This window comes from Peromyscus eremicus, chromosome 23, assembly GCF_949786415.1.
Source record: "Peromyscus eremicus chromosome 23, PerEre_H2_v1, whole genome shotgun sequence".
NCBI classification, from domain to species: domain Eukaryota; kingdom Metazoa; phylum Chordata; class Mammalia; order Rodentia; family Cricetidae; genus Peromyscus; species Peromyscus eremicus.
In genome coordinates, this window is record NC_081438.1 from 8,078,655 (window position 1) to 8,100,982 (window position 22,328).

The 22,328-nt window shown below is 52.7% G+C and overlaps 1 protein-coding gene across 1 annotated transcript in view; it reads left to right on the forward strand.

Moving 5' to 3' along the window:
* Positions 1 to 22,267, forward strand: part of Fbxo21 (F-box protein 21) — a 40,159-nt gene extending 17,892 nt beyond the window's left edge. Inside the window, exons 8-13 of the mRNA XM_059249750.1 lie at positions 401 to 537; positions 4,736 to 4,915; positions 5,993 to 6,125; positions 10,806 to 10,996; positions 13,435 to 13,592; positions 20,226 to 22,267. Coding sequence (XP_059105733.1) covers positions 401 to 537; positions 4,736 to 4,915; positions 5,993 to 6,125; positions 10,806 to 10,996; positions 13,435 to 13,592; positions 20,226 to 20,413 — 987 coding nt within the window. The 3' untranslated portion in view covers positions 20,414 to 22,267. The remainder of the gene's footprint in view (positions 1 to 400; positions 538 to 4,735; positions 4,916 to 5,992; positions 6,126 to 10,805; positions 10,997 to 13,434; positions 13,593 to 20,225) is intronic.
* Positions 22,268 to 22,328: the final 61 nt, after the last annotated feature.

Consider the following 22,328-nt stretch of genomic DNA (forward strand, 5'->3'; position numbering starts at 1 on the left):
ACAAAATGGTTTTGTTCTTAGAAAATTCAGGTGTGGGCAGTAGCTAAGTGGTGGAATGCTTGCCCAGTGCACACAAGGCTGCAGCTTCCATGCCTAGCCCAGCAAAAACAAAACACAAGCTAAAAGCAAGAAATTGGGTGTGGGGTCGTCCACACCTGTAAGCCGAGCATTGGGAGGCCAAGGGACATGGTGGCAAGTTTGAGGCCAGCCTGGCTTTGTAAGGAGACCCTGTGTTGGAGCTAGGGGAGGAGGCAAACGTCTTCTGCAGGCTGTGAGAAAACAGCCAGAGTGCTGGGTTTGGTCCCTGATCTAACTGTAGCTCTGGAGCTAGCATAGGATGCTGGCACCACATCGAGCCAGCCCCTGGCCCTCCTGAACCTCAGCAACTTTCCTCCCTCAGGTGTTGACCCGCAGAACAGGAATCCCCATCAGCATGTCTCTGCTCTACCTGACCATCGCCCGGCAGCTGGGGGTCCCACTGGAGCCCGTCAACTTCCCAAGCCACTTCCTCCTGAGGTGGTGCCAAGGCGCAGAAGGGTGAGCCATCTTTGCTGTGTTTAATGGGTATTGAGGAACCGGGTTCTGGTGTTAAATTAGGTATTACCGCCGGGCGGTGGTGGCGCACGCCTTTAATCCCAGCACTCGGGAGGCAGAGCCAGGCGGATCTCTGTGAGTTCGAGGCCAGCCTGGGCTACCAAGTGAGTTCCAGGAAAAAGGCGCAAAGCTACACAGAGAAACCCTGTCTCGAAAAAACCAAAAAAAAAAAAAAATTAGGTATTACCAAGCAGGCATCTGCTTCTGAGGGATCACGTTGAGGTTATATTGGATCCCCCTTATGTGCGGAGTGACAAGCACGATGTATATTTCTGTATTTCTTACACAGGCATGTGACTCTACAACATCTCAAAAGCCTAACTTAAAAAAGGTCTTGTGGCTGTCAGGGTCCATAGTGTGAAGGTCCATCCCATCAAAGGTTCTTCTCTTTTCTCATCAGCCATAAAACAGCCTCCTCCTCCCACACTTGTGCTCCAGCTTGGGAGAGAGGAATACCAGGCTGGGCAGCTTACAGCCTGGCTGAGCTGAGTTGTATTCTGGGATTGACTTGTTTCGGGTCAAGTCCTCTGCTTCTCCTAAGCAGAGTCTTCCCCAGGGAGAAAAGCACTTCTCCACACGAGGGAAAAAAACTCATCCTGTTGTCCTGTCCTGGACAGTGGGATGAGCAGTCCCTGAGCTTTGAAGCCAGACAGGGCTCAAAAACCTGGCTTCATCAGAGCCAAATGGGGCTAGTATTCTCTGTAAATGCTGGCTTAAAGGTTCAAGGACAGCCTCTAGTGTGCGTGTGCAACACACACACACACACTCTTACACATTCACACACATTTTCTTACCCTCTCATCTCTCCTGCTCTGTGGAAAGGAAGTGCAGCTGGACTCCACATGCCCCTCCAGTTTAAGAAGAAAGACATTTCATGAGGTGTGAAGCCCCCTCATCCCCATCCATTACTTTGAGTTTCTCTACATTACTATAGACTGTCATTTTCCAAATGTATAGTCCTCACAGTTGACTGGTAAGTTAATGTTTGCAATCTGGATATCTACTTCCTATTATTTGCAAATAAGAAAACTTATTTGCAGCCTTGGTAAGCTTACCTATCTCCTTGTGCGTCTGTAAGATACTCATGTGACATCTACTGAGGGTCCTACATGATCTGAGCATTTCTGTCTCTTTTAGTGTATTGATTATTTGAGACAGTGACTCACTATGCTACCCAGGCTGTCCTGAACTTGGAATCCTCCTGCTTCAGCCTCTCATCCTGAGTGCTAGTATTACAGAGCTGAGCCACCACTCCAGGCTCAAACAATGCAATGATTTGTTAGTACTTGAAGTCCTGTCTGCTTGGGAGGCTGAAGCAGGAGGATCAATCACTTTACTCCAGGACCCAGACAGGGGCCAGAAACAAACACAGAGAACTGTGGAAGCCTGAGCCACCAGCAGCGCGCGCGCGCACACACACACACACACACACACAGCCCTTGTTAGCAGCTGGGCCCCACCCTCCCTGCCCAGGCTATACTCTGAGCCCTCATGACCTCCCGCCCCCATCCAGATCTTAAAGTGCTCTGGATGTTCCTAGCTTTTGGTCTTCCTTACGGATTGAGAGTCAGTTTATCAGGTTCCTTAGGAGGCCTGTGTGATGGGCACTGGGAGGCTGAGGCAGGAGTTTGTGGCCAGCCTGGACTACAGTCTAGCCCCTATATCAAACAAGAAAACAAAAAGAAAGTTCTACTTGGCTATTGATTGCAGCTAGAAACTGCTTCTGGCTGGTCATAGCTGGTTCTGGCACTAATGTCAGGATCCTGCAGCCTCCTGCTGTCTGTGACTGTGGTTCTGGGGGTCTGTCTTGAATTGTTTACCCTTTCCACATGACTCTGTTAGGGCTGTCCTGAGCTACCAAGTGTTTTGGCTCTAGCTGTGACTGGTACTTGTATACAGGCCTGGCCTTCAGTGCCTGGCTGGATGAGTCTACCCTGCGGATGGTTTGTGGCTCTGGCTTTTGGTGACATGTCACAGTGTCTGAACAGCGCTGTTTTGTTTTTTCTAGCTTAGTATGTTGGCTTTGTATGCTATTGACTACAAAGTAGAAACAGATAGCAATACCCTTGCCTGGGGATGATTTTTGAGGGTTTTTGTTGTTGCTTTTAACTGTGTGTGTGTGTGTGTGTGTGTGTGTGTGTGTGTGTGTGTGTGTGTGTGTGTATGTACGTACAGAAGTTAGAGGAAAACTTGTGGGGGAGTCAGTTTTTTTCCTTCTACTATTTGGGTCCCAGGGGTCAAAGGGCCTTGAACTTGGCAGCAAGCACCTTCCCATCTTTCCAGCCCAGGGGTCTCCTTCCACACAGAATGCTTCTCTCCTCCACACAGAATGCTTCTCTCCTCCACACAGAATGCTTCTCTCCTCCACACGGAATGCTTCTCTCTTCCACACGGAATGCTTCTCTCTTCCACACAGAATGCTTTTCTCCTCCACACGGAATGCTTCTCTCTTCCACACGGAATGCTTTTCTCCTCCACACTGAATGCTTCTCTCTTCCACATGGAGTACTTCTCAGTTTTCAGCATTAGCTTGCTGTTTGGTGTGACACCTTTCATTGGTGTCATCAAAACTACCTTCCAATTTTCTAATTTTGTGAAGTTTTTGTTTGTTTGTTGTTCTGTATAGGGAGACATGGCCTCACTCTGTAGCACTGGCTGGCCTGGAATTTGCAATATTGATCAAACAGGCCCCAAGATCACAGAGATCCTCCTGCCTCTGCCTCTGCCTCTGCCGTGGGATTGAAGTCATGCACTGCTGTGCTTGGCTAATTTTGCTAAGTTGTATTTATATGTAGACATTAGATTTTTTTTAATTTATTTATTTATTATGTATACAGTATTCTGTCTACATGTATACCTACAGGCCAGAAGAGGGTACCAGATCTCATTACAGATGGTTGTGAGCCACCATGTGGTTGCTGGGATTGAACTCAGGACCTCTGGAAGAACAGTCAGTGCTCTTAACCGCTGAGCCATCTCTCCAGCCCGGCATTAGATTTTTTTCAAGAATGTATTTTTTATTGTCTGTACATGTTCTTTCACTTTTTATGTATAGGAGTAGCTGTGTGGATTTTTGTTTGGGGGGCTTGATTTGTGTGTGTGCTGAAGATTGAACCGTGCTTTATCACTGAGGTTCACCTGTCCCCAAATTGATCTTCCGTGTTCAGCCCTATATTCTTGGGGCACAGCTAGTCCAGGTATGTTTTTAAAAAGCCCTGACACTTGGGCACATGCACACTTTGTCTGTGTGTTTCACATCGTGATGACCTTGGCTCGTTAGGCCTGTGTGCTTGTCCATAGGAAGTTCAGCCTCATAGCAGACGCCAACAAGTTCTGTGCTCTTTAGAACATTTATGTAAGTCTCAAGTCTTTGCCAAAAGTGGGCTATGAACGCAACTCAGGAAAGAAATCCGACTGAGATAGTTAGCAGCCAAAGAGGAAAATGTTGTGTGATTGCGGTGGGCACAGGATCAAGATTGCTCAGAAGAAGCACTGCTGTCCCCAACACTTAGCCACCCACCACTCCATGAGCCCTCAGAATCACAGTTAGCAGTGCTGTGAGAATGTGAGCAGGTCCAGGGTCATTGCCCCCTAAGGTCCAGCCTGAGGTTGTGGGGCACAGAGGAGGACCAAGTCCCGGTCTGGGCTCCCTAAGTTTTCTTGGGTCCTCATAGGCCCCGGATCCCAGACAGGCAGCAGTCTGCCACTCTGTGATTAGCATCCGTCTTGGTCCTCATGCCCGTGTCTTTCTGTCAGTGTTCTTTGAACTGGCTCAGGGCTGTAGGACTCTGTCTGCTGTCGGGCGGCTTCCCTGCTGCCGCTTCCTTGTTTGTTTGTTCACGTTATGTGTGCGCATGCACAGCGTATGTGTAGAGTCAAGACAACTTGGTAGTCAGTCCTCTGCTTCCACCATGTGGGGCCCAGGGATCAGCCTCAGCTAGTCAGGCCGACAGCAAGCACTTGAATCCACTGAGCCATCTCCCTTGCCCAGTGCTTCTCAAGAGCAGGGCGGTGTGGTCACTGCGGCCAAGGCCTCGATGGTACTGGTGACAATGGTAAAGTGGTGCTGTGACCTCCACCTCTGCCGTGGCCGCCTCCTCCTCCAGGTTGTAATTCTGACTCATTGGCTGTCTTTGGGCAGGGCAACCCTGGACATCTTCGACTACATCTACATAGATGCTTTTGGGAAAGGCAAGCAGCTGACGGTGAAGGAGTGTGAGTACTTGATTGGTCAGCACGTGACGGCGGCGCTATACGGCGTGGTGAATGTGAAGAAGGTGCTACAGCGGATGGTGGGCAACCTGCTGAGCCTGGGCAAGAGGTGAGGGCCTGGCTTCCTCTGCTCCCGCACAGTGTGGGCCTTCTAGGGTTCTGTGCAAACACGGGAAGCCTGTTTAATGAGCTGCCCTGTGATGACTGCTTCGGGGTCAGCAGCCATGCATTTGTTCGTAGCCTCACCCTCTGGTGTTTGTGGTGGGCTTAACTCTGCTCAAACACTGAATGCATTCTTTGGAAGTCAGTGGCAGAGTGGCAGAGGTCGTGTCTTCCTGTCCAGGTGCTGTGACCTCTGACCTTACACCCTCCTGTAAGAGAACAGAGTCTGGGGTTAACTTTGCTCCATAGTTGAAGGAAGCCTGTCCTGGGAAATCGCTGTAGGATGTGTGTTGCCATCAGTTTCCTGATGCCCAATAGCATTCACCTAGCAGAAGTCGTTGTTAATAGATTCTTTTAGAACAACTGTCAGTTGGTGGCACAGGTGAGCAGACTGCAGGGGGGTTCTAACCTCACAGGTGAGCAGACTGCAGAGGGGTTCTAACCTCACAGGTGAGCGGACTGAAGGGGGGTTCTAACCTCACAGGTGAGCGGACTGCAGGGGGGTTATAACCTCACAGGTGAGCGGACTGCAGGGGGTTATAACCTCACAGGTGAGCGGACTGCAGGGGGTTATAACCTCACAGGTGAGCGGACTGCAGGGGGTTATAACCTCACAGGTGAGCGGACTGCAGGGGGTTATAACCTCCTGTCCACATGTGTACGCAGCTTGTCTGCTCCCTAAGCCCTAGCACAGAGCAGACACTTGTTACAAGCGTTGACCCCAAACTGACGAGTAGAACCAGGGTTCACTCCTATTGGTGTGAGCTCTGCAAGTGTCACCCAGGGTAGCTTTGCTCCCCTCACAGCCTCTGTTCTGCTCTTCAGAGTTCTGGATCTGTGTGTGCTGCTGAGGGGACTGCTTAGTGAGGACAGATTTTAATGTGGTATAAGACTTTTATGTTCACTGTGGATTTTGCTAAGAGCTCACAGTATTGAGCAGGGGAGTCTGGGAGTCAGTAACACTTGTTTTGAGACATGTGTTGGGAAGCCCATGCTGAGTCAAAGGTGATTTATTCTCCCCCAGGGAAGGCATTGACCAGTCCTACCAGCTCCTCAGAGACTCCTTGGACCTGTACCTGGCCATGTACCCGGACCAGGTGCAGCTCCTGCTCCTCCAGGCCAGACTCTACTTCCATCTGGGTATCTGGCCAGAGAAGGTAATTATCTTACTTTGCTGCTCGGCCCTTGCCTTAGAGAGGAAAGCTGTAGCTGGACCAAGGCTGTTGAAGGTCATCCTCCTGTTAAAGGAGTAAGTTCAGATCTGCTCCATCCCCCAGTTCTGACCCACTAAAGAAATGTTTTTCTCTCCTCTTCTAAGAAGCATTGGTTCTGTCACCAGGAATGACCTCTGAGCTCTGGACACAAAACCCCTGTCCTGCCTCTTGCCCACTGCCGCCCCATGGTGCCTTCCCAAAGTCACCTGACTCTGCAAAGAGAGGCAAGACAAGTGCTCGGTGCTGGCCTTGCTGCAGCTGTGGGACATGGGAAGATCCAGCTGAGACCGGCTGAGGCTTCTTACTGTCCGGTTCTGGGTTTGCCCATGCTGTAATCCCCGCATCTGGCAGCAAGTTCTATGAGGAGTCACCTGTGGAGCTCAGAGCTGACTTTGGGCACACTGTGCAGTTTTGTGTGAGTCTGAGTGTGCAGGAGTCATAGCCCATTCCCATTCCACCCTTGGTCTGGAGAGAGGCCATCAGTCCATGTTGTTTGTCTAGAAGGCCTGCAGAGGGCATTTGGTTCTGAGCCTCTGTGGGATGTTTCCAGAGATGGTCAGTCTCTCCACAGAAAGCCACTGCTCTGGGGCCTGGAGAGATGGCTCGGCTGTTAGGAGCACTTACTGCTCTTGTAGAAGACTTGAGGTTCAGTTCCCGGCGTGCACTTGGCACTCTCAACGACCTGTAACTCCAGCTCCAGGGGATCCAGTGCCCTTTTCTGTCCTCATGTACCCCGCCCCCACAAACACATCCACATAATTAAAAGTAAAATCTTTCAGAATTTATTTTTAAAAAGTAAATTCTCTCATTAAGTGACTGTACTGGGCCATCAGTTCATGGTTTTAAAGATATATAGTGGGATGCAGACATGGACAGTCCTGAGTCTTAAGATGTCTTCCATGGCCCAACAGATGTGCTCTGGAGGAGTGCACCCTGGGAACCGTCACCCACTCAGCAGCCCAGGGTTTAGTCCTTTGACTTTGTTCAGCCAGTTCTGTTTGTTGAGGGATTTCAGGATCATCCAGAAGGAGAGAGAGAGAGAGCAAAGGTCCCGTCACTGAGTTGTCCCAGTTGAGTGGCAGGTCCAGTCACGGGCCTTTGTGATTGAAATTCTCAGTGCTGCCTTCCAAGTCTGCAGCTGGCTGGCATAGTCCCACTGGGGACACGCCCACTGGGGACATGCCCACTGCCTAGCAGCGCCTGTCACCTTCCGTTTCTCTTCTGCACGTGGTGCTGCCGTATGGAACATCTGGACCCGTCCCCTCAGTTCATGGTGACCCCAAGACGAGAGAGGTGCTTAGGGGCCCATGTCAGTAGACATGGCTGCTCTCCAGAGGAGGGCTTCTGGAGGAGCTCAGAGGGTGGGTCACCTGAGGAAGGCAGCCTGCCAGAGGCCTGGGGGAGGGGTGTGCTGGGGTGTGGAGGTGTATGTATTGAATGAGAGGAGGTGACATCAGCCTGTGGGCCATGGGCCTTGTTTGTTAAGATGATCTGTCCCTGAGCAGGAAGCCTACAGGTTGGCTCCCTTCTCCCTCTGTTTGGTGAAGTCAGGAAGAGCTGCAGAGCCCAGTCCTCTTGGTCACTGTGGCTGTGAGTGGGAAAGTGGAGTCAAGAGGTCATGTTTGTGGAAGTCACCGCTTTTGCTCTGTCCTCTCAGCTGTCCTGTTAACTGTTTGGTTCTTGCCGGTTTCCCATACTAAATGTCAAGAAGTTACCTCTCAGTGCACTGAGGCCACCGTAGGTGTCACCCTGAGGGTCACGGTGGCTAAGGAGAAGCTGGCTGCACTTAGTGCTGCTGCAGGAGCCTCCAGGGACTGTGACCCGCCTGCTTTCTGTGCAGTGCAGGAAGCACCCTCCTCCCTTCCCTGCATGAAAGCCTGAGTCGTTCTTATCGGCCCCGTTGGCCTTGCCTTGGCCACCATCCCCTCTACTCCCTGCATGTTTACCTCACACATGGCCACTGTATGCTGACTGCCCACCACCTACCTTTGCTCTGACACTCCCCAAAACATGCGTGCTCTCACTCCCAGCCCTTTCCCCAGGCCCTGATCTGCCAGCGGCCCTTCTGTCGCTGTGGCAAGGCCAGGAAGTGGCCTTACCCTTTCTCCTACTTCTTTGATGCCCCGCCTGCCTCATGGCCACTGTTTCCCAGGCTCCTTCTGTTCTCTTGTCTTGGGTCTCCCGTTGAGGTTCACACCGGGATGCTCTTAGGTTCCTCTACCCTGTGTACCGTCCCAGGGGCTTTTTTCAATGTCTTTACACCTGCGCAGGGGACGAGAAGACATGCCTGTCTGCCTCCTTGTCATGCACACGGCAGTCAGGGTCTTATCAGGATAGTGGGCCCTGAGGGGCTCTCTGCTGACTGGGGGATGCTTTTCTCACCTTGCAGTGTGGCTCACAAGTCTCCATGGTTTTATCCCACCTGCCTGACCTTCCATGTCCCACATCTGTGTGTCGTGGTGTCCCCACCCACCCGTGCGCTAATGCACTCCTGCTGTGTCCGCCATGCACATGCTGCCTGCTCCTCTGCTGACCCCTCAGCTGCATTGCCACCCCACCCTCCTTACACTGACAGGGTACACACAGTGTGCTCCCCACTAGCCATCTCTGTGCTCACAGCACTGGCCTTGGCATGTTCGGGGATGGTTGGGTGACCATAGTTCCCTTGGATGGGAGTGAGGGGGACTCTCAGAACCTACAGACTTTCCAACGTGGGGCTGGCATTCCGCTCCGGAAGAGGGTGTTTAAGGCTTAGGCTGTTGGGGCTGGGAGAAAGTGCCATGGCAGGCTGTATAGAACTGGCCTGGGACCACCCATGGCAAGCAGTGTTCTGGCCTTTGTCAGGGGCTCCTGCCCTCCCAACTGCAGCCAGCAGACAGTCTAACAGACAAGCAAGGGGAGCCAAGAGCTCAGAGGGAGACTTAGTGGACAGGCAGGACTCGTGCACACAGGGCGGTGGACTAGTGGCCTTGGAGCTGCCTGTCAGTGGACTTAGAGAAGTGGGACTGTCGTCTTCTGTGGGAGCCGGGCCACAGCCTGTGTGCTGCTGTGTAGACAGAGGAGGAGTGGTGGGTGGAAGGGAGTGTCCCTGAGCAGCAGGGCTCCTCCCAGCTCTCTCCCTGAGCCTCTGGGTTTTGGTTTTGGTTTGGTTTTTATTTGGGCGGATAGTGGCTTGTTTTTATTTATGAGGCAGGGTTCTGCACTGGCCTTGAACTCGGGATCCTGTTTCCCAGTGCTGGGATTATAGATGTAAATCACTATGTCCAACCAAGGCCTTGAGCTTTGCCTGGGAACATGATGCCCACTGTCAGCATTGTCTTGTAAACACACCAGATCCAAGTCACATGTCCCCTAACCCTCAGCCTCATACATCCATGCAAGGAGTCAAAACTTCCTGCCTTACAGTCTGAATGTGGGCCACCTTTGTGCCTTGAAGAGTCCATGTCTAGCTGTGTGCACAGTGGCTCACTGGCCAGGACACACAAGGACGGCCATTGTTTCTGGCCGAGTCCACAGAGGCTCACTGTTGGATGCTCTTAGCTACAAAGGACAGATGTCATGAGCACCCCCACTTTTCGAGCCCCTCCTGGACGGGTGTGAACGGGGACTGCTCCTGTGGATCTCTGTTGAAGCAAGCTTTGGGGTGTTTGGGGTGCTGGCACTCTGCCTGTTGTTCTTACATTAAGTTGCATCACAGTAATTAGGATGATTCTGTTGTATTTCCCTGGCACAATGGCGGTTGAGACTGGGCTGAGGGTCATACCAGGGCCACATCTTTGTAAGCCTCTGACCTCGGACCAGCATTTAAACTCACTGAGCCAAATTCCCTTTCTTGGAAATCAGTAGTGGCTGTGCGCTACCCATGCCTAATAGACACCTCCAGTTCATCACTGAGAAATACCGGAGCCTGTTGGTATTTTTTGTATTCCTACTGTATTGCTCAGGAAGGTGAGGTTGAGCTTCAGAATAATTGCTGAGGCATCTGGCTGTCGGTGTGACGGGGAGTAGCTCAGCAGAGAAGCAGCTGGTTGGTGGATCTGGGCCTAGAGTGAGGTCACCTGTCCTAGTAAGGAGCTCCAACTCAGGCAGGACTCAGTAAACCAGCACTGATGTGTGCTGTTCTCAAGCATCACAGGGCTGTGTGAGTTCGAGCATGTTGATGTGCATACACACACTTTGCTTGAAGCCTGACCCTTGAGTGGAGGCACTGTGAGTAGCAGACAGACCGTGCAGGGTCAGCCCTGCTCCTGCTGCCAGCCTCAGCTCTGCAGCCATCCGGAGGCCTAGCTCCTCCCTCGACGTCTGATTAGGAGCTACTCGCCCGGCACCAAGACAGTTCTGCCAAGTATCTTTTGTCTTGGTTAAGGGGTCTTGAGGATTTTCCCTTCTTAAAGCAAGAATGACAGGATAGAATGGTTTCTGTACTTTAAAAATAAAGACAAGTGGCTTCCTCAGCTCCTAGGCTAACCAAGAAATGTTTGGCCCGTTACAACTCCTGGTCCACAATGGTGTGCCGTCGCCGGTCTTTGTCAGGGCTTCATGGGTAGGTGTCAATCCCACACTTCGGAAAAGAAAAGGCCTGGCGAAAATATTATCTCCTAGTCTTTCTGTCTTGTCTTGAAGGTGCTTGACATCCTCCAGCACATCCAGACCCTTGACCCTGGGCAGCACGGGGCGGTGGGTTACCTAGTGCAGCACACGCTGGAGCACATTGAGCGCAAGAAGGAGGAGGTGGGCGTGGAGGTGAAGCTGCGCTCCGAGGAGAAGCACAGAGATGTCTGCTACTCCATCGGGCTCGTGATGAAGCACAAGAGGTGAGTGCCTGCTCGGCCTCCAGGGCTGCCCGTGGGGCCACCCAGGGGACTGCAGGCCATTTCACCGAGCGCCTACCACAGGCAGCACAGTGGGGGGGGTGGGGGGGCGCGTCTGCACCCTGCTTCTAACTGGGAGCTGTAATGTCTTTCATGGACTCTGACTGCTCCTAGAGTTTGTCTGGGACACTGGGGGTTGAGCCTAGGGGACTGAGCAAGCTAGAAGCTCACTGAGCTGCGGCCCCAGCTCCTCCTCCTCCTGCTGCTGGCCCTTCTCTGCCCCCTGCTATCTCTGATCTGGGTTAGCAGGGCTTTCCTGAGCTATAGTTCTGCACATGTCTGTTCACCAGGCAGGATGAACTCCAGAGTGCTGGTGCAGGTTCTTATCCCACAAGCACCCTAGGAGCTGTGAGTTACTACCCCACAGCATGCCTTGGCGTGCTGGAAAACCCAGCAGCAGGTGGCACTTTGTAAAGATCAGTCCACGTGAGTCTATTTAGTGGGTAGTAGGGATCTATTAAGGTATAAATTGAGGAAATACACTCATGAATGCAGAACGGAGTAGACGGCTGAACTCATTCTCTGTTATGACTGGGAGCAAATCCACCTGGCAGTTGGCTCAGACCAGAAGCAGGCAGCAGGGAGAAGGCGCTGGTGACTCTTCTCACTTTCCTTTTAAGAGGTCAGGTACAAAGGCAGGAAGCACCGCCTCCTTTGGGCCCTATATCCCAAGGTCATGGGCGGAGCAAATACCACTACATTTCCCCTTTTTGTCTAAATAAGAAGATTCTAAACTTAATGCAAACTATATACAATAAGAACGATTATCAAGTATTGTCCAGGAAAAACAAAGGGTAATCACATAAAAATGGAACTACAACCAACAAGAACAACATCAAACAAGAAAGACATGCGAAATGTCCAGAAATGTCCAGATCATAGGTAAATGGCAAATTTCCGAGATTGCTCCAGTAGCTGTCCCTGTCCCGAAGATTCTGACTCTAGTACTAATATGTTCTAGCTAAGATACGGGAGGATCAGCCTGCCTCTGCCTCCTTTCCATCTTCAGGACTCCCTCACTGACAGAGGCAGTTCCGTCTGGCCACACGGTGTTCCTTGCTGACATGTGGCTGCTCCTCACCCTCCATTGTCTCTGTGAGGATAACCAGCAAACGCCTCCCCTGTGAGAGGCTGTGATTTCCACTCAGTTAGTGAATTCTTTCTTCTTAACTCTCTTTGGGAACTTTCCAAACATGTAAGAGTGGAGAGAAGAGCACACGAGGCAGCTTCAGCAGTGACCACCACCACCACCACCACCACCACCACCACCACCACCACCACCGCCGCCGCCGCCGCCACCACACCACCCACCACCACCGCCCCACCACCACCACCACCACCTCCACCTCCACCTCCACCTCCACCACCACCTCCACCACCACCACCACCACCACCACCACCACCACCACCACCACCACCTCCACCACCACCACCACCACCTCCACCACCACCACCACCACCACCACCACCTCCACCACCACCACCACCACCACCACCACCACCACCACCTCCACCACCACCACCACCACCACCACCACCACCACCACCACCACCACCTCCACCACCACCACCACCACCACCACCACCACCACCACCACCTCCACCACCACCACCACCTCCACCACCACCACCTCCACCACCACCACCACCACCACCTCCACCACCACCACCTCCACCACCACCACCACCACCACCCACCACCACCACCTCCACCTCCTCCTCCTCCTCCTCCTCCTCCTCCTCCTCCTCCTCCTCCTCCTCCTCTTCCTCCTCTTCCTCCTCTTCTTCCTCTTCCTCCTCTTCCTCCTCTTCCTCCTGCTCCTGCTCCTCTTCCTCCTGCTCCTCCTGCTCCTGCTCCTCAGTTCTGGACTAATGAAGCTGATGTTGCACTTTCCCCCTAGCCATTCAGTTGGCCTCTCTAAAGAGGAGGAGGGCTCCCCTACTTACTCTGATTTAACCTCATCTTACCAAAGGTAGTCTCTTGCTCTGCTCCAAAGTTTTTCTTAAGCCAGGCATGGTAGGAGCACAAGCCTTTAATCCCAGCACATGGGAGGCGGAGCAGGCTGATCTCTGTGAGTTGAGGCCAGCCTGGGCTACGTAATTCCAGGACAGCCAGGGCTACATAGTGAGAACCTGTCTAGAAACAAACAAACAAGGTTATTTTCCAGATAAAGTGCTTTGTTGATGGTGAAAGGAAGGTTTGTAAAAAGGGACAGGGTGTCCTGACAAGTGACCCCACACAGGGTAAAAGCAGGCAATGAACAAAGGGCGTGGAAGAACCCCGGCCAGGCCCTCCTGACTCCCCTGGCCAGGCCCTCCTGACTCCCCCACAGCTTCGAGGCTCCCCAGGAGCTCATCTGTGGTCTTCCTGTGCTCCCCAGGTACGGCTACAACTGTGTGATCTATGGCTGGGACCCCACCTGCATGATGGGGCATGAATGGATCCGCAACATGAACGTGCACAGTCTGCCTCATGGCCACCATCAGCCCTTCTACAACGTGCTGGTGGAGGATGGCTCCTGCCGATACGCAGCCCAAGGTAAGGTCTTTGCTGGACCTGCACCCGCCCCTGACTGACCATGCTGTGGGCAGAGCTCACCAGTGTGTCCAGGGGTGGCAGCTCTCCACAGCTAGTCACACACAGGCACACCAACATGGGATCCTTGTTCTAGCCCTGCTCACTGTCTTCATCAGCCAGACTCCTGATTCCTATCTCCCAGGCCTAACTTCCAGCGGCGCTGGCCTGAATCGCCCTCATGTGGCCACAGGTGGAAACTGCAGTTCCCTGCACAATCCCTGTGTGTTTGGTGACCTTTGGTAGGCATTTGTGGTCATGGCCAACTTGACAGGCCAGCCCAGGGAAGTCCTGAGCTGAAGAGTCAGAGCAAAGAGTACAATGTGAGCCTTTCTGTGTCCCTTTTAACTTTCATACACCTGACCAGCACACTGGTTTTATTAATAAGAGGGAATGTGGATACTGGTGTGATAAATAGTGTGCCCTCATGGGTGCTGAGTCTGTTTGGGACCCAGGCTGGGCATTTCATACATGCAGAGCTTGGACCTTGTGCAGGCCACCTCCACTTTATCTTGCCCACGAGGACGTAAAGCCAAGAGCTTGGTGATGGGCTATGACTTGAACCATCAGGCCTGCTCTACCCACACAGTGATAAAGTACTGAGGGCTGGAGTGTCGGGGTTTCAGAAGGCGGGAATAGTGGCATGTGAGTGATTGTGACCCATCCGAGGCCAGGAGGACTCGTGCAGTATGGCTGCAGGCACCTTACCTCCTTGGTTCCTGGGTGAGGTAAAGGGGCTGAATGCTCCCTGGGTGTTCTGGAGGCTCCCACAGGGCAGTGTTCAGCGTTTGAAGCTGAGCCCAGTGATAATCGAAACTCCATTTCTGAAAGTCACTGTGATTTAAAAATGGCCTGGGGCTTTGCTACATGACAAATGAGGAAGGCTTTCTGTCCTGAGCCATGACTCCTGGCTCTGGTGGTACCAGGTGCAGCAGTTGTCCACTCTCTACAGAGTGAGTGTGAACATCTTTAAATCGGGTACTGGGGTGGCTAGAAACAGTTCATTTAGTTGGTTTGCTCGGTGCAGTTTGTAAACGGAGCACTCAGCTTCAGTTTCTGAATAGTTCTGCTGAAGCCTCAGCGTACCTCACTGCACGTGTGCAAACACATGGATAGTAGTTTGCAGTCACAGTGGTGACCAACCAAAAGAAGACGACGATGTCTGTGGCCCAGTGACCCAGTGACCGACCGTGGGAGTGGCTGTGATCACGTTAGCTTTTGCTGGTTTCCAAAGGCCCTTCTGTTGGCCACAGGACCATGGCATCTCCCGAGGGCTGCTTTGTGATGGCTGTGAGGTGCAAGGTCACTAGGAACGCCTTCACAGCCACACGTATGCATTCCCTCACCTTCCTGGGCCAGCTCATGTGTCTAGTGACCTTGTGAACTGTTTATGTGTGTCGGGTCTCCAGCCTGGGCTCTCTGCTCTGTGATTTTGGGGTGTCTCGTTCTTTTCCCTGAACGGCTGCTCCCCCTGCCTGCTCCTGCACACGCACTGCACATGGTGCCCCGTTTACTGACAGTGGGTTCCATGTCTCTGTCTGTTTCATCAGTGAATAGAGATGCAGGCTTTCTTGCCAGTGTTGGAAGGGGCATTGCAGGATCCTGCCTGGGTGTGCACCAGGGCTGTGGCAGCACACCAAACCCCGTGGCTGATAGCTTGTGTTTCCTCGGCATTCTCATCGCCCAGGTGTCACCACAGGCTGGCCTTTCCAGTCCACCAGCTCCAGCAGATGGTTGTGCTGTGGTTTGCCCCCTTTGTAAAGCCTCGCTTGAGAAGGACTTCTCACTGCCCATCCACCCTGCTCTCCTGCGCCAGGGCTTTGAATTGTTGGAAGCTTCCAGGCCTTGGTTGCTTTGGGGTTGTCTGAGGTTGAGCTCAGCTCCTTGTCTCTTTACCTGCTCTACCTGTGGACGGACAGTGATGTCTGAGGCCTGACTACTTGGGTATCACTGCCCCACCAGGCTGCTCGTAGGGTGCTGTGCTTCCATGTCGTCCCACCCCCGGTGATGCTGAGTTCATGCAGAGGTAACTCAGCTTCTGCAGTTAGCAGGAAGGCCAGGGTCGTGCTGTGTCCTGTCCGTGTTGCTCCCCAGAGACCATGACACTGCAGCTTGCACAGCACTTGTCCACGGCTGACACAGGAGCATTGCAGCTTGGGAGTGTCTGCTGCCCCTGCTCCTGTCCAGTGACTTGGAGATGCTTTTCCTGGATGCCCCCCCTCGTCCCTTTACCCTCCAACCTCCACCTTACCCCCTCCGGCTCCCTACCAGAGTCTGGATTCCTTTGTAGATTTATTTATTTATCATGTATACAGTATTCCTCCTGCATGTATGTCTGCAGGCCAGAAGAGGACACTAGATCTCATTACAAATGGTTGTAAGCCACCATGTGGTTGCTGGGAATTGAACTCAGGACCTCTGGAGGAACATCTAATGCTCAAGAGTCTGGATTCTTATTCCAGTGTGTTATGATCACAGGGACAGTTCGATGCTCACAGCCCATAGTTAGCTGCAGGAGGGAGGCCTGGACGAGCTAGATTTTTAATTGTTTTAGAAAATTTATTGTTATTGCATGTGTGTGCCATAAGCAGGGGTATATGTGTTCCAAGGTACGTGACCAAGGAGGTCAGAGACGTTATGGAGTTAGTTCTCTCCCACCTTGATGCGGGTTCCAGGGATCATCTTGGGTCCTCGGGTTTGCACAGCACATGCTCTGACTCACTGAACCACCATCTCAAAGGTCTGAGGAGCTACTTTTTAAAAAGACTTTATTGTGCTTTTAATGATGTGTATATGTGTGTGTATGGATGTGTGGATGTGTGCAGTGTGAGTGTAGTGCCTGCAGAAGACAGAGGCGTTGGATCCTCTGGGACTGGAGTAATGGGTGGTCGTGAGCCACCCCAAGTGAGTGCTGGAACCAGACTTGGGTCCTCTGGAGCAGGCGCTCTTCCCTGCTGGGCTGTCTGAGTGGCCAACAAGCTACATTTTTAAATTGCTTTCTTCAGTTTCCCTTCAAACGTTTCTGGGTTTTTATTTGTATTATTTGTCTTACTTCTTTTGATCTAATTGTAGTGATTCTAGTTCCCTCAGTAGAGGCCGTTAGTGACGCCACTCCAGTCCTCAGCCCTCCACAGGGCACTGAAGAGTGGCTGCAACAGCCCTGGGGTGGCACTTTGCAGTGTCAGAGTTCCTGAGTCTTGTGTGTGGCTCTCTGTGCCCACTAGGGGGAGCACTGCAGATCTTCATGGCTCCTGTCCCTTACTTCATGGCTGTGTGCCGGGGGAGGTGTGTGCCGGGAAAGCTCCCCTCACCCCTATCAGAAGGCCGGATATTTGTCTGACACCAGATGGCTCTTGGTGCGGTTTTGGACCCAGGAGCCCTGGTTGGGCGGCGCTTCTCCGTTCGTAACTTGTGTCACACGCACACTGCTCTCTCCACCCCAGTCCGTTCCTGCTGATACATGTGTACTGGGGTGAGGTCCCCGTGGTGGGGGTGGGGGTGTAAAGTGATGTTTGGTCATTTCAGGGGGGCATTTGGCCTTCTATTGTTTAGATTCTATTTTGTAAGATGGACTTGGGCTGTGGTGTGCATGGAGAGATGAGAGGCCAGCTTGTGGGAGTCAGTTCTCTCCACCACGGGGGTCCTAGGCACCAAATTGAGGTCTTCGGGTTGGTGAGAAGTGCCTTTACCCACTGAGCCGTTTAGTGGCCTGGCATTGTCATTTAAGATGTAAAACCCTCAGGCGTACACTCTTCTGCCTGGTGGTCCATCCCATGGCCCCTTGACTAGAGACACATCCACACTGAGTACCAGGAGGTTTGTGGTCCCTGTTGAGACAGTGGAACAGTGTATGTCTCTAGACTGCTGAGTAGCAGGTAAATCCGATGCAGATAAATGCTTAGTGTGCATTTGATATAGATAGCAACAGAAATGAGTACCAAACTCCAGGGTATGCAGGACATATCAAGGGTAAAGGGACACACTCCACTGGTGTCCCCCTGAAGAGGGAGGCCCTGGGCCAGGTGCCCCTAGAGGACTCAAGGTGGTGTTTCCGAGTGTATGTCTGTGGAGTTGAAGGATGCTACAGATTTGAGATTAAATAAGCAAACATATTTCTCTGAGAACTGCAAGTGTTTGGGATTCTTCAAGTACATTATTTTAAGGCATGTCAGGTGACATGTTCCCTCCAGATGCACAGGACCAGCTTCTTCCCTCTCTTTGCTCCTGCACAGGTTGTTCAGTCTCTGCGTCTGGGGTGCACAGCTATGGTCCCTGCTCTTGGGAGACAGGAGGAGCTTTAGTTTGAAGCCAGCCCGGGCAGCTTAGTCTCAAAGTAAACCTACGATGTGGCTGGGGGTGCAGCTTGAGTGTAGTGCGCTTGCCTGGCATGCACAAGACCCCGAGTTCAGTCCCCAGAACCCCAGAACAGAATGTCTTATGTTCTCTTGTTTTGCTCCACAGCAGGCCTGAGGGCCAGCAAGCTAGGGCACCAGTCCAGCTGGAGGCGGGTTCCAGGTAGCCTGGGGCCTGTGCTGTTAGCTCCCAGTTTGTACTGTTCTTGCCTGGGCCTCCCAGAGCAACCTCTCGTTGGAAGCCATATTCAGAAGCTGGCTATGTTGTCTCCACAGAGCTGTGTACCCCTCCTCCAGGCACGCAGATGCCAAGAGCTCCCTGCACGGGCCACTGTTCAGCACCTAGAGAGAGGGCAGCTGTGGCAGGGCTGCTCAGGGACAGGAGTTCCTGTGGAGCAGGGCATCTCCCCCAAGCAGATGGGCAGGGGACAAGATTGTCTATAGTGGGGCCTGTACTCTGGGGGTGCACAGCAGTACCCCTGAACTCCTCCCCCATTGCAAGCCAAAGCAGCTCCCAACTCTGACCACCAGAAATGCCTTCAGACTTGGCCACACATCCTTCTGGGGGTTTGTAGCTTCCAGTGGAACCCCACTACACTAGACAAACTCGCCTCAAAGCAGGGGTCAGATGCCCACTAGAATTGAATTGGCTTTACTTCTTCCTTCCTGCCTGCAGTACGACATGCTCCTTGAGAGCATGAGTCTTCCTTTCTTGAAGGTCCAAGACTCTGTTCTCGCTGGTGTTTTCTGTGGGGCCTGAGGCCTCAGCAGCTGGCCTGGTATGGTCTGGGCCCCAGGAGAACATGGCTAGAGCCACACAGGCAGGTTCTAGTGCTGGGCAGCACAGGCAGTGCTATTGTGAAACAGCCACTGGGGTGTTTTATTTTACTTTTATATGTGTCAATCTGTCCCAGTTACAGCCCTTAAACAGTGTAAAATGTGAAGAGACTGAAATTGGCTGTATCAGCTGATTGCGGGCAGGCCAGCCTTGCTGGTGTGTAGGCAGCCCAGCTCCTCCATGAGCATACACGTTCCCCTCAGCTCTACACTTTCTGGGTCTGACCTGCCCAGAGCCCACAGGCAGGTCCCTCCCTGTGCAAGGGTCTCCCTGTGGAGTGGGGCCAGAACAGGGCCATGCTGTGAGGCTATCACAGGGCTGGCCAAAGTAAGCTCCAGATTCAAAACTGATCTGCAGTCTAGAATTGCCAGGTCTCCGGTATCTTCTCAGGGGCACACTTTCCCTGACCCAGTGCCCTCCCTCCTGGTCAGACCCCTGTGTCCACACTAAGTGTCTCAGTGTGCTGGTGACTTCCTACCAGTTTTACTTCTCATGGGGACACGTCCCTAACCCATTCTGAAGATGCGGCCCCAAAGCAGTATATCCACAGTTTCCCCAGACCCTTAAAGGGAAACACAGGGGTGGTTGGCCATACTGTCTACCTCTCACAGACCAGCACAGGGACAGCCTGCTCTAGGGGGGCCTCTGGGGTCGGGGGCCACCCTGTGTGCTGCTGTGGCAAGCCTTGCCAGGACCTGCTTAAAGGAATTCTGGAGCAGAGCCGTGTCTGTGCCCTGGCCTGGGAACACGGCCACTTCCTCTCTCAGGGACCTTCCCAGCAGTAGGACTTTCTGCGCCACTGTCTTCTGTGTGAGACACCTGGAGGATCTGTTCCTCCACTGTAGGTGTCTGGGTTCTGTCCCTCTCTCCTGCAGCAAAGCCAAGGTCGGGAGAAGGCAGCCAGGCTCTGCTGGGGGCCGGGCAGGATGTGAGTGCAGCCGTAGCCACAGCTCACCCGGGCAGTGTGAGCCCCGAGTGAAGGGGCTCTGGTGGAGAAGGGTGGCTGTGTGCCAGGGGCTTCTCTCTGTGGACAGGTAGAGCAGGTTGGAGACTTCCAACCAAGTGTAGGGTGGGTTCTGACCCTGCCGCTGGCTGATGTCTGTCTGTCCTGTGTAGTGAGTACCCCGGAGGCACCACTGGGATCCTGGAGCCAGGTGTCCCACTCAGACTAGGAAGAGGTCTTCTGAGCAGGGCCACAGGGAAGGGAACCTGTGTTCCCCCCTCCCAACTGGGGCCACCTCCGCCTTTTTCTCTTGGGTCCCTCTAATACCAAAATTTCTCTGTGGTAACTTTTGCTCTGTTCCAAAAGCTCCTGTGGAAGGAGCGGCTCCTGTGGAGGGTTTCTGCAGAGAGCCGCTGCAGGAAGTGGAACGCTAACCGCAGTGTCCGGTGCCTCTTTGCCAACAGAAAACCTGGAATACAACGTGGAGCCTCAGGAAATCTCACACCCGGACGTGGGGCGCTACTTCTCAGAGTTCACAGGCACGCACTACATCCCAAATGCAGAGCTGGAGATCCGGTACCCTGAGGACCTGGAGTTTGTGTATGAGACGGTGCAGAACATTTACAGTGCAAAGGAGGACCCAGCCGAGTAGACTCGGGATGTTGCACCTTTGCTGCTGCTGCTGCCGCTGCTGCTGCTGCCGCCGCTGCCTTCTAGGGGACCAGGATTCCTGAAGGACGAGTGCCGTCCCCTGGGGTCAGCACAGGACAGCCACTTCACAGCAGCCTTGGCTGCCTCCCCACTTTAGATGGCGTGTGCTCCTCCGGCCACAGAGACAGCGTCGCTCTCCGCTACACTAGTGAATCAGTTGAAAGGCACCGTGTCCAGTGGCATGGCTTGTCTGCTTGTCCCGTGGTGACAGTGTGTGACATTCTGTCTTCATGAGGTCTCACCGTCCACACTCTGTTCTTTCTTCCTCTTCCCATTCCTGTCTCCATTCACATTGTGTCAGCGTTTCTCCAGCTGGACAGACGGGCTCCACGTTTCCTGCTCTCTCTAGAACTTGTGCACCCCCGAGTCAGGACTGCCTGCCCCTCTGCCTTGAGTTCGTTTGTATTCAGATGAAGGCATGGAGATGGGACTCGGAGCCTTTTTTATTTTATTTTTATTTTTATTTTTTGTTAATACATGAAACACAGATTTTAAGTGTTCCCTTTTCCCCCTTTTAATTTAATTGGGAGAAGGAACGGCAGCATCTCCCTTGTCTCCCACTGGGGTCTGTGCACATTTCCACCCATTGTGAGCTTCCGTCTTACTCCGTTGGCTCTCTGAGCAAATGCACAGCAATGGCCTTTCCCAGTGCCGTTCTCCACAGTCAACAGCTGCTCCGTTAATATGACTACTTATTTAATTTAGGAATCCGCCCCAGTGTCGGGAGTGGGTCTTAAGTCAGTCATAGGTCCATTTCCCTAGTGAGGCCTACAGACAGGATGAAAATTGCTCTTAAAACTTTTAGCTCCTGGTCCCCATAGACCAGGGGACCCGGTCTGTGTTCTGATCAGGAAAATGAACTAGAGAAGCGTAACCGGGATAAACAGGTCTCACACCCCTGTCACCCCTTAGAGTCACATCCAGACCCTCCATCCTGCGAGTGTAGGGCTTATGGGAAGAGGCGTGCATGCTCTGGGCTTCAAGCTGCCAGTCTGAAGGCTCCAGGACACTGTCCAGGATGAGGTCTAGCCTCGGGTCACCCTGCCTTCAGCTGATGCTCTTTAGCAGATCCTAGCAGGGGCCCCGGGTTCTCAGACAAGCTGCCTTGTAGGTAATTACCCTTTGGGCTGACGGCACCTCTGCCCTGCATTAAAATGCCGTTGCTCTAGTGAGTGGGCTTTAGGGAGCTGCCTGCCTCTCCTGCCTGCCTTCTGCATGTGTATTCTCACAACACTAGATGACTGCCCCCTCCTTGATTGCCCTTCACCAGCCCCAGGATGACAGGAGGGAGACCACTGGGTAGTCTCTGGAGGGACAGGAAGCCTGAGGCTCTTACAGCTGATACGGCTCTCGTCCAGCGTCCATGTCTCACCAGTCAGAACTCAGAGGCGGGTTTGAACTCGTATTTGGCAGTTGGACCGACCACTTAGCATCTGCCTGAGGCTGGAGGATCTTACAGCTACTCATTTCAAGGTGAAAACCAACCCACACAGACTCACACTCTTGCATCCCGTTACTAAGCAGCCGCGGAGCATGCTGGGAGTTCCCATTGTTGGGCTTCTGCTTTGATCTCCTTTTTCCGTAGAGAGACATCAAAGCTGAGAGATGGTTTCCCCCCTGACCTGACTGTAAATATGTACCTAGACTGTTTTTAAACGTGTCTCTCCACGAAGGCTTCGTTTGGCTGAGGGAGCCTGTATCACCCGTGTAAGTTGGTATTTGGGCACTTTATATTTTTCTAAAAATGTGTTTTGGATCCTGTACTCTAATAAATCATAAGTTTCTTTTTAAAAAATTTTCCAAAAGTTTTCTCCATTTTCAAAAGCCCTGTTATAAAAAGTAGAACTTTCACAATG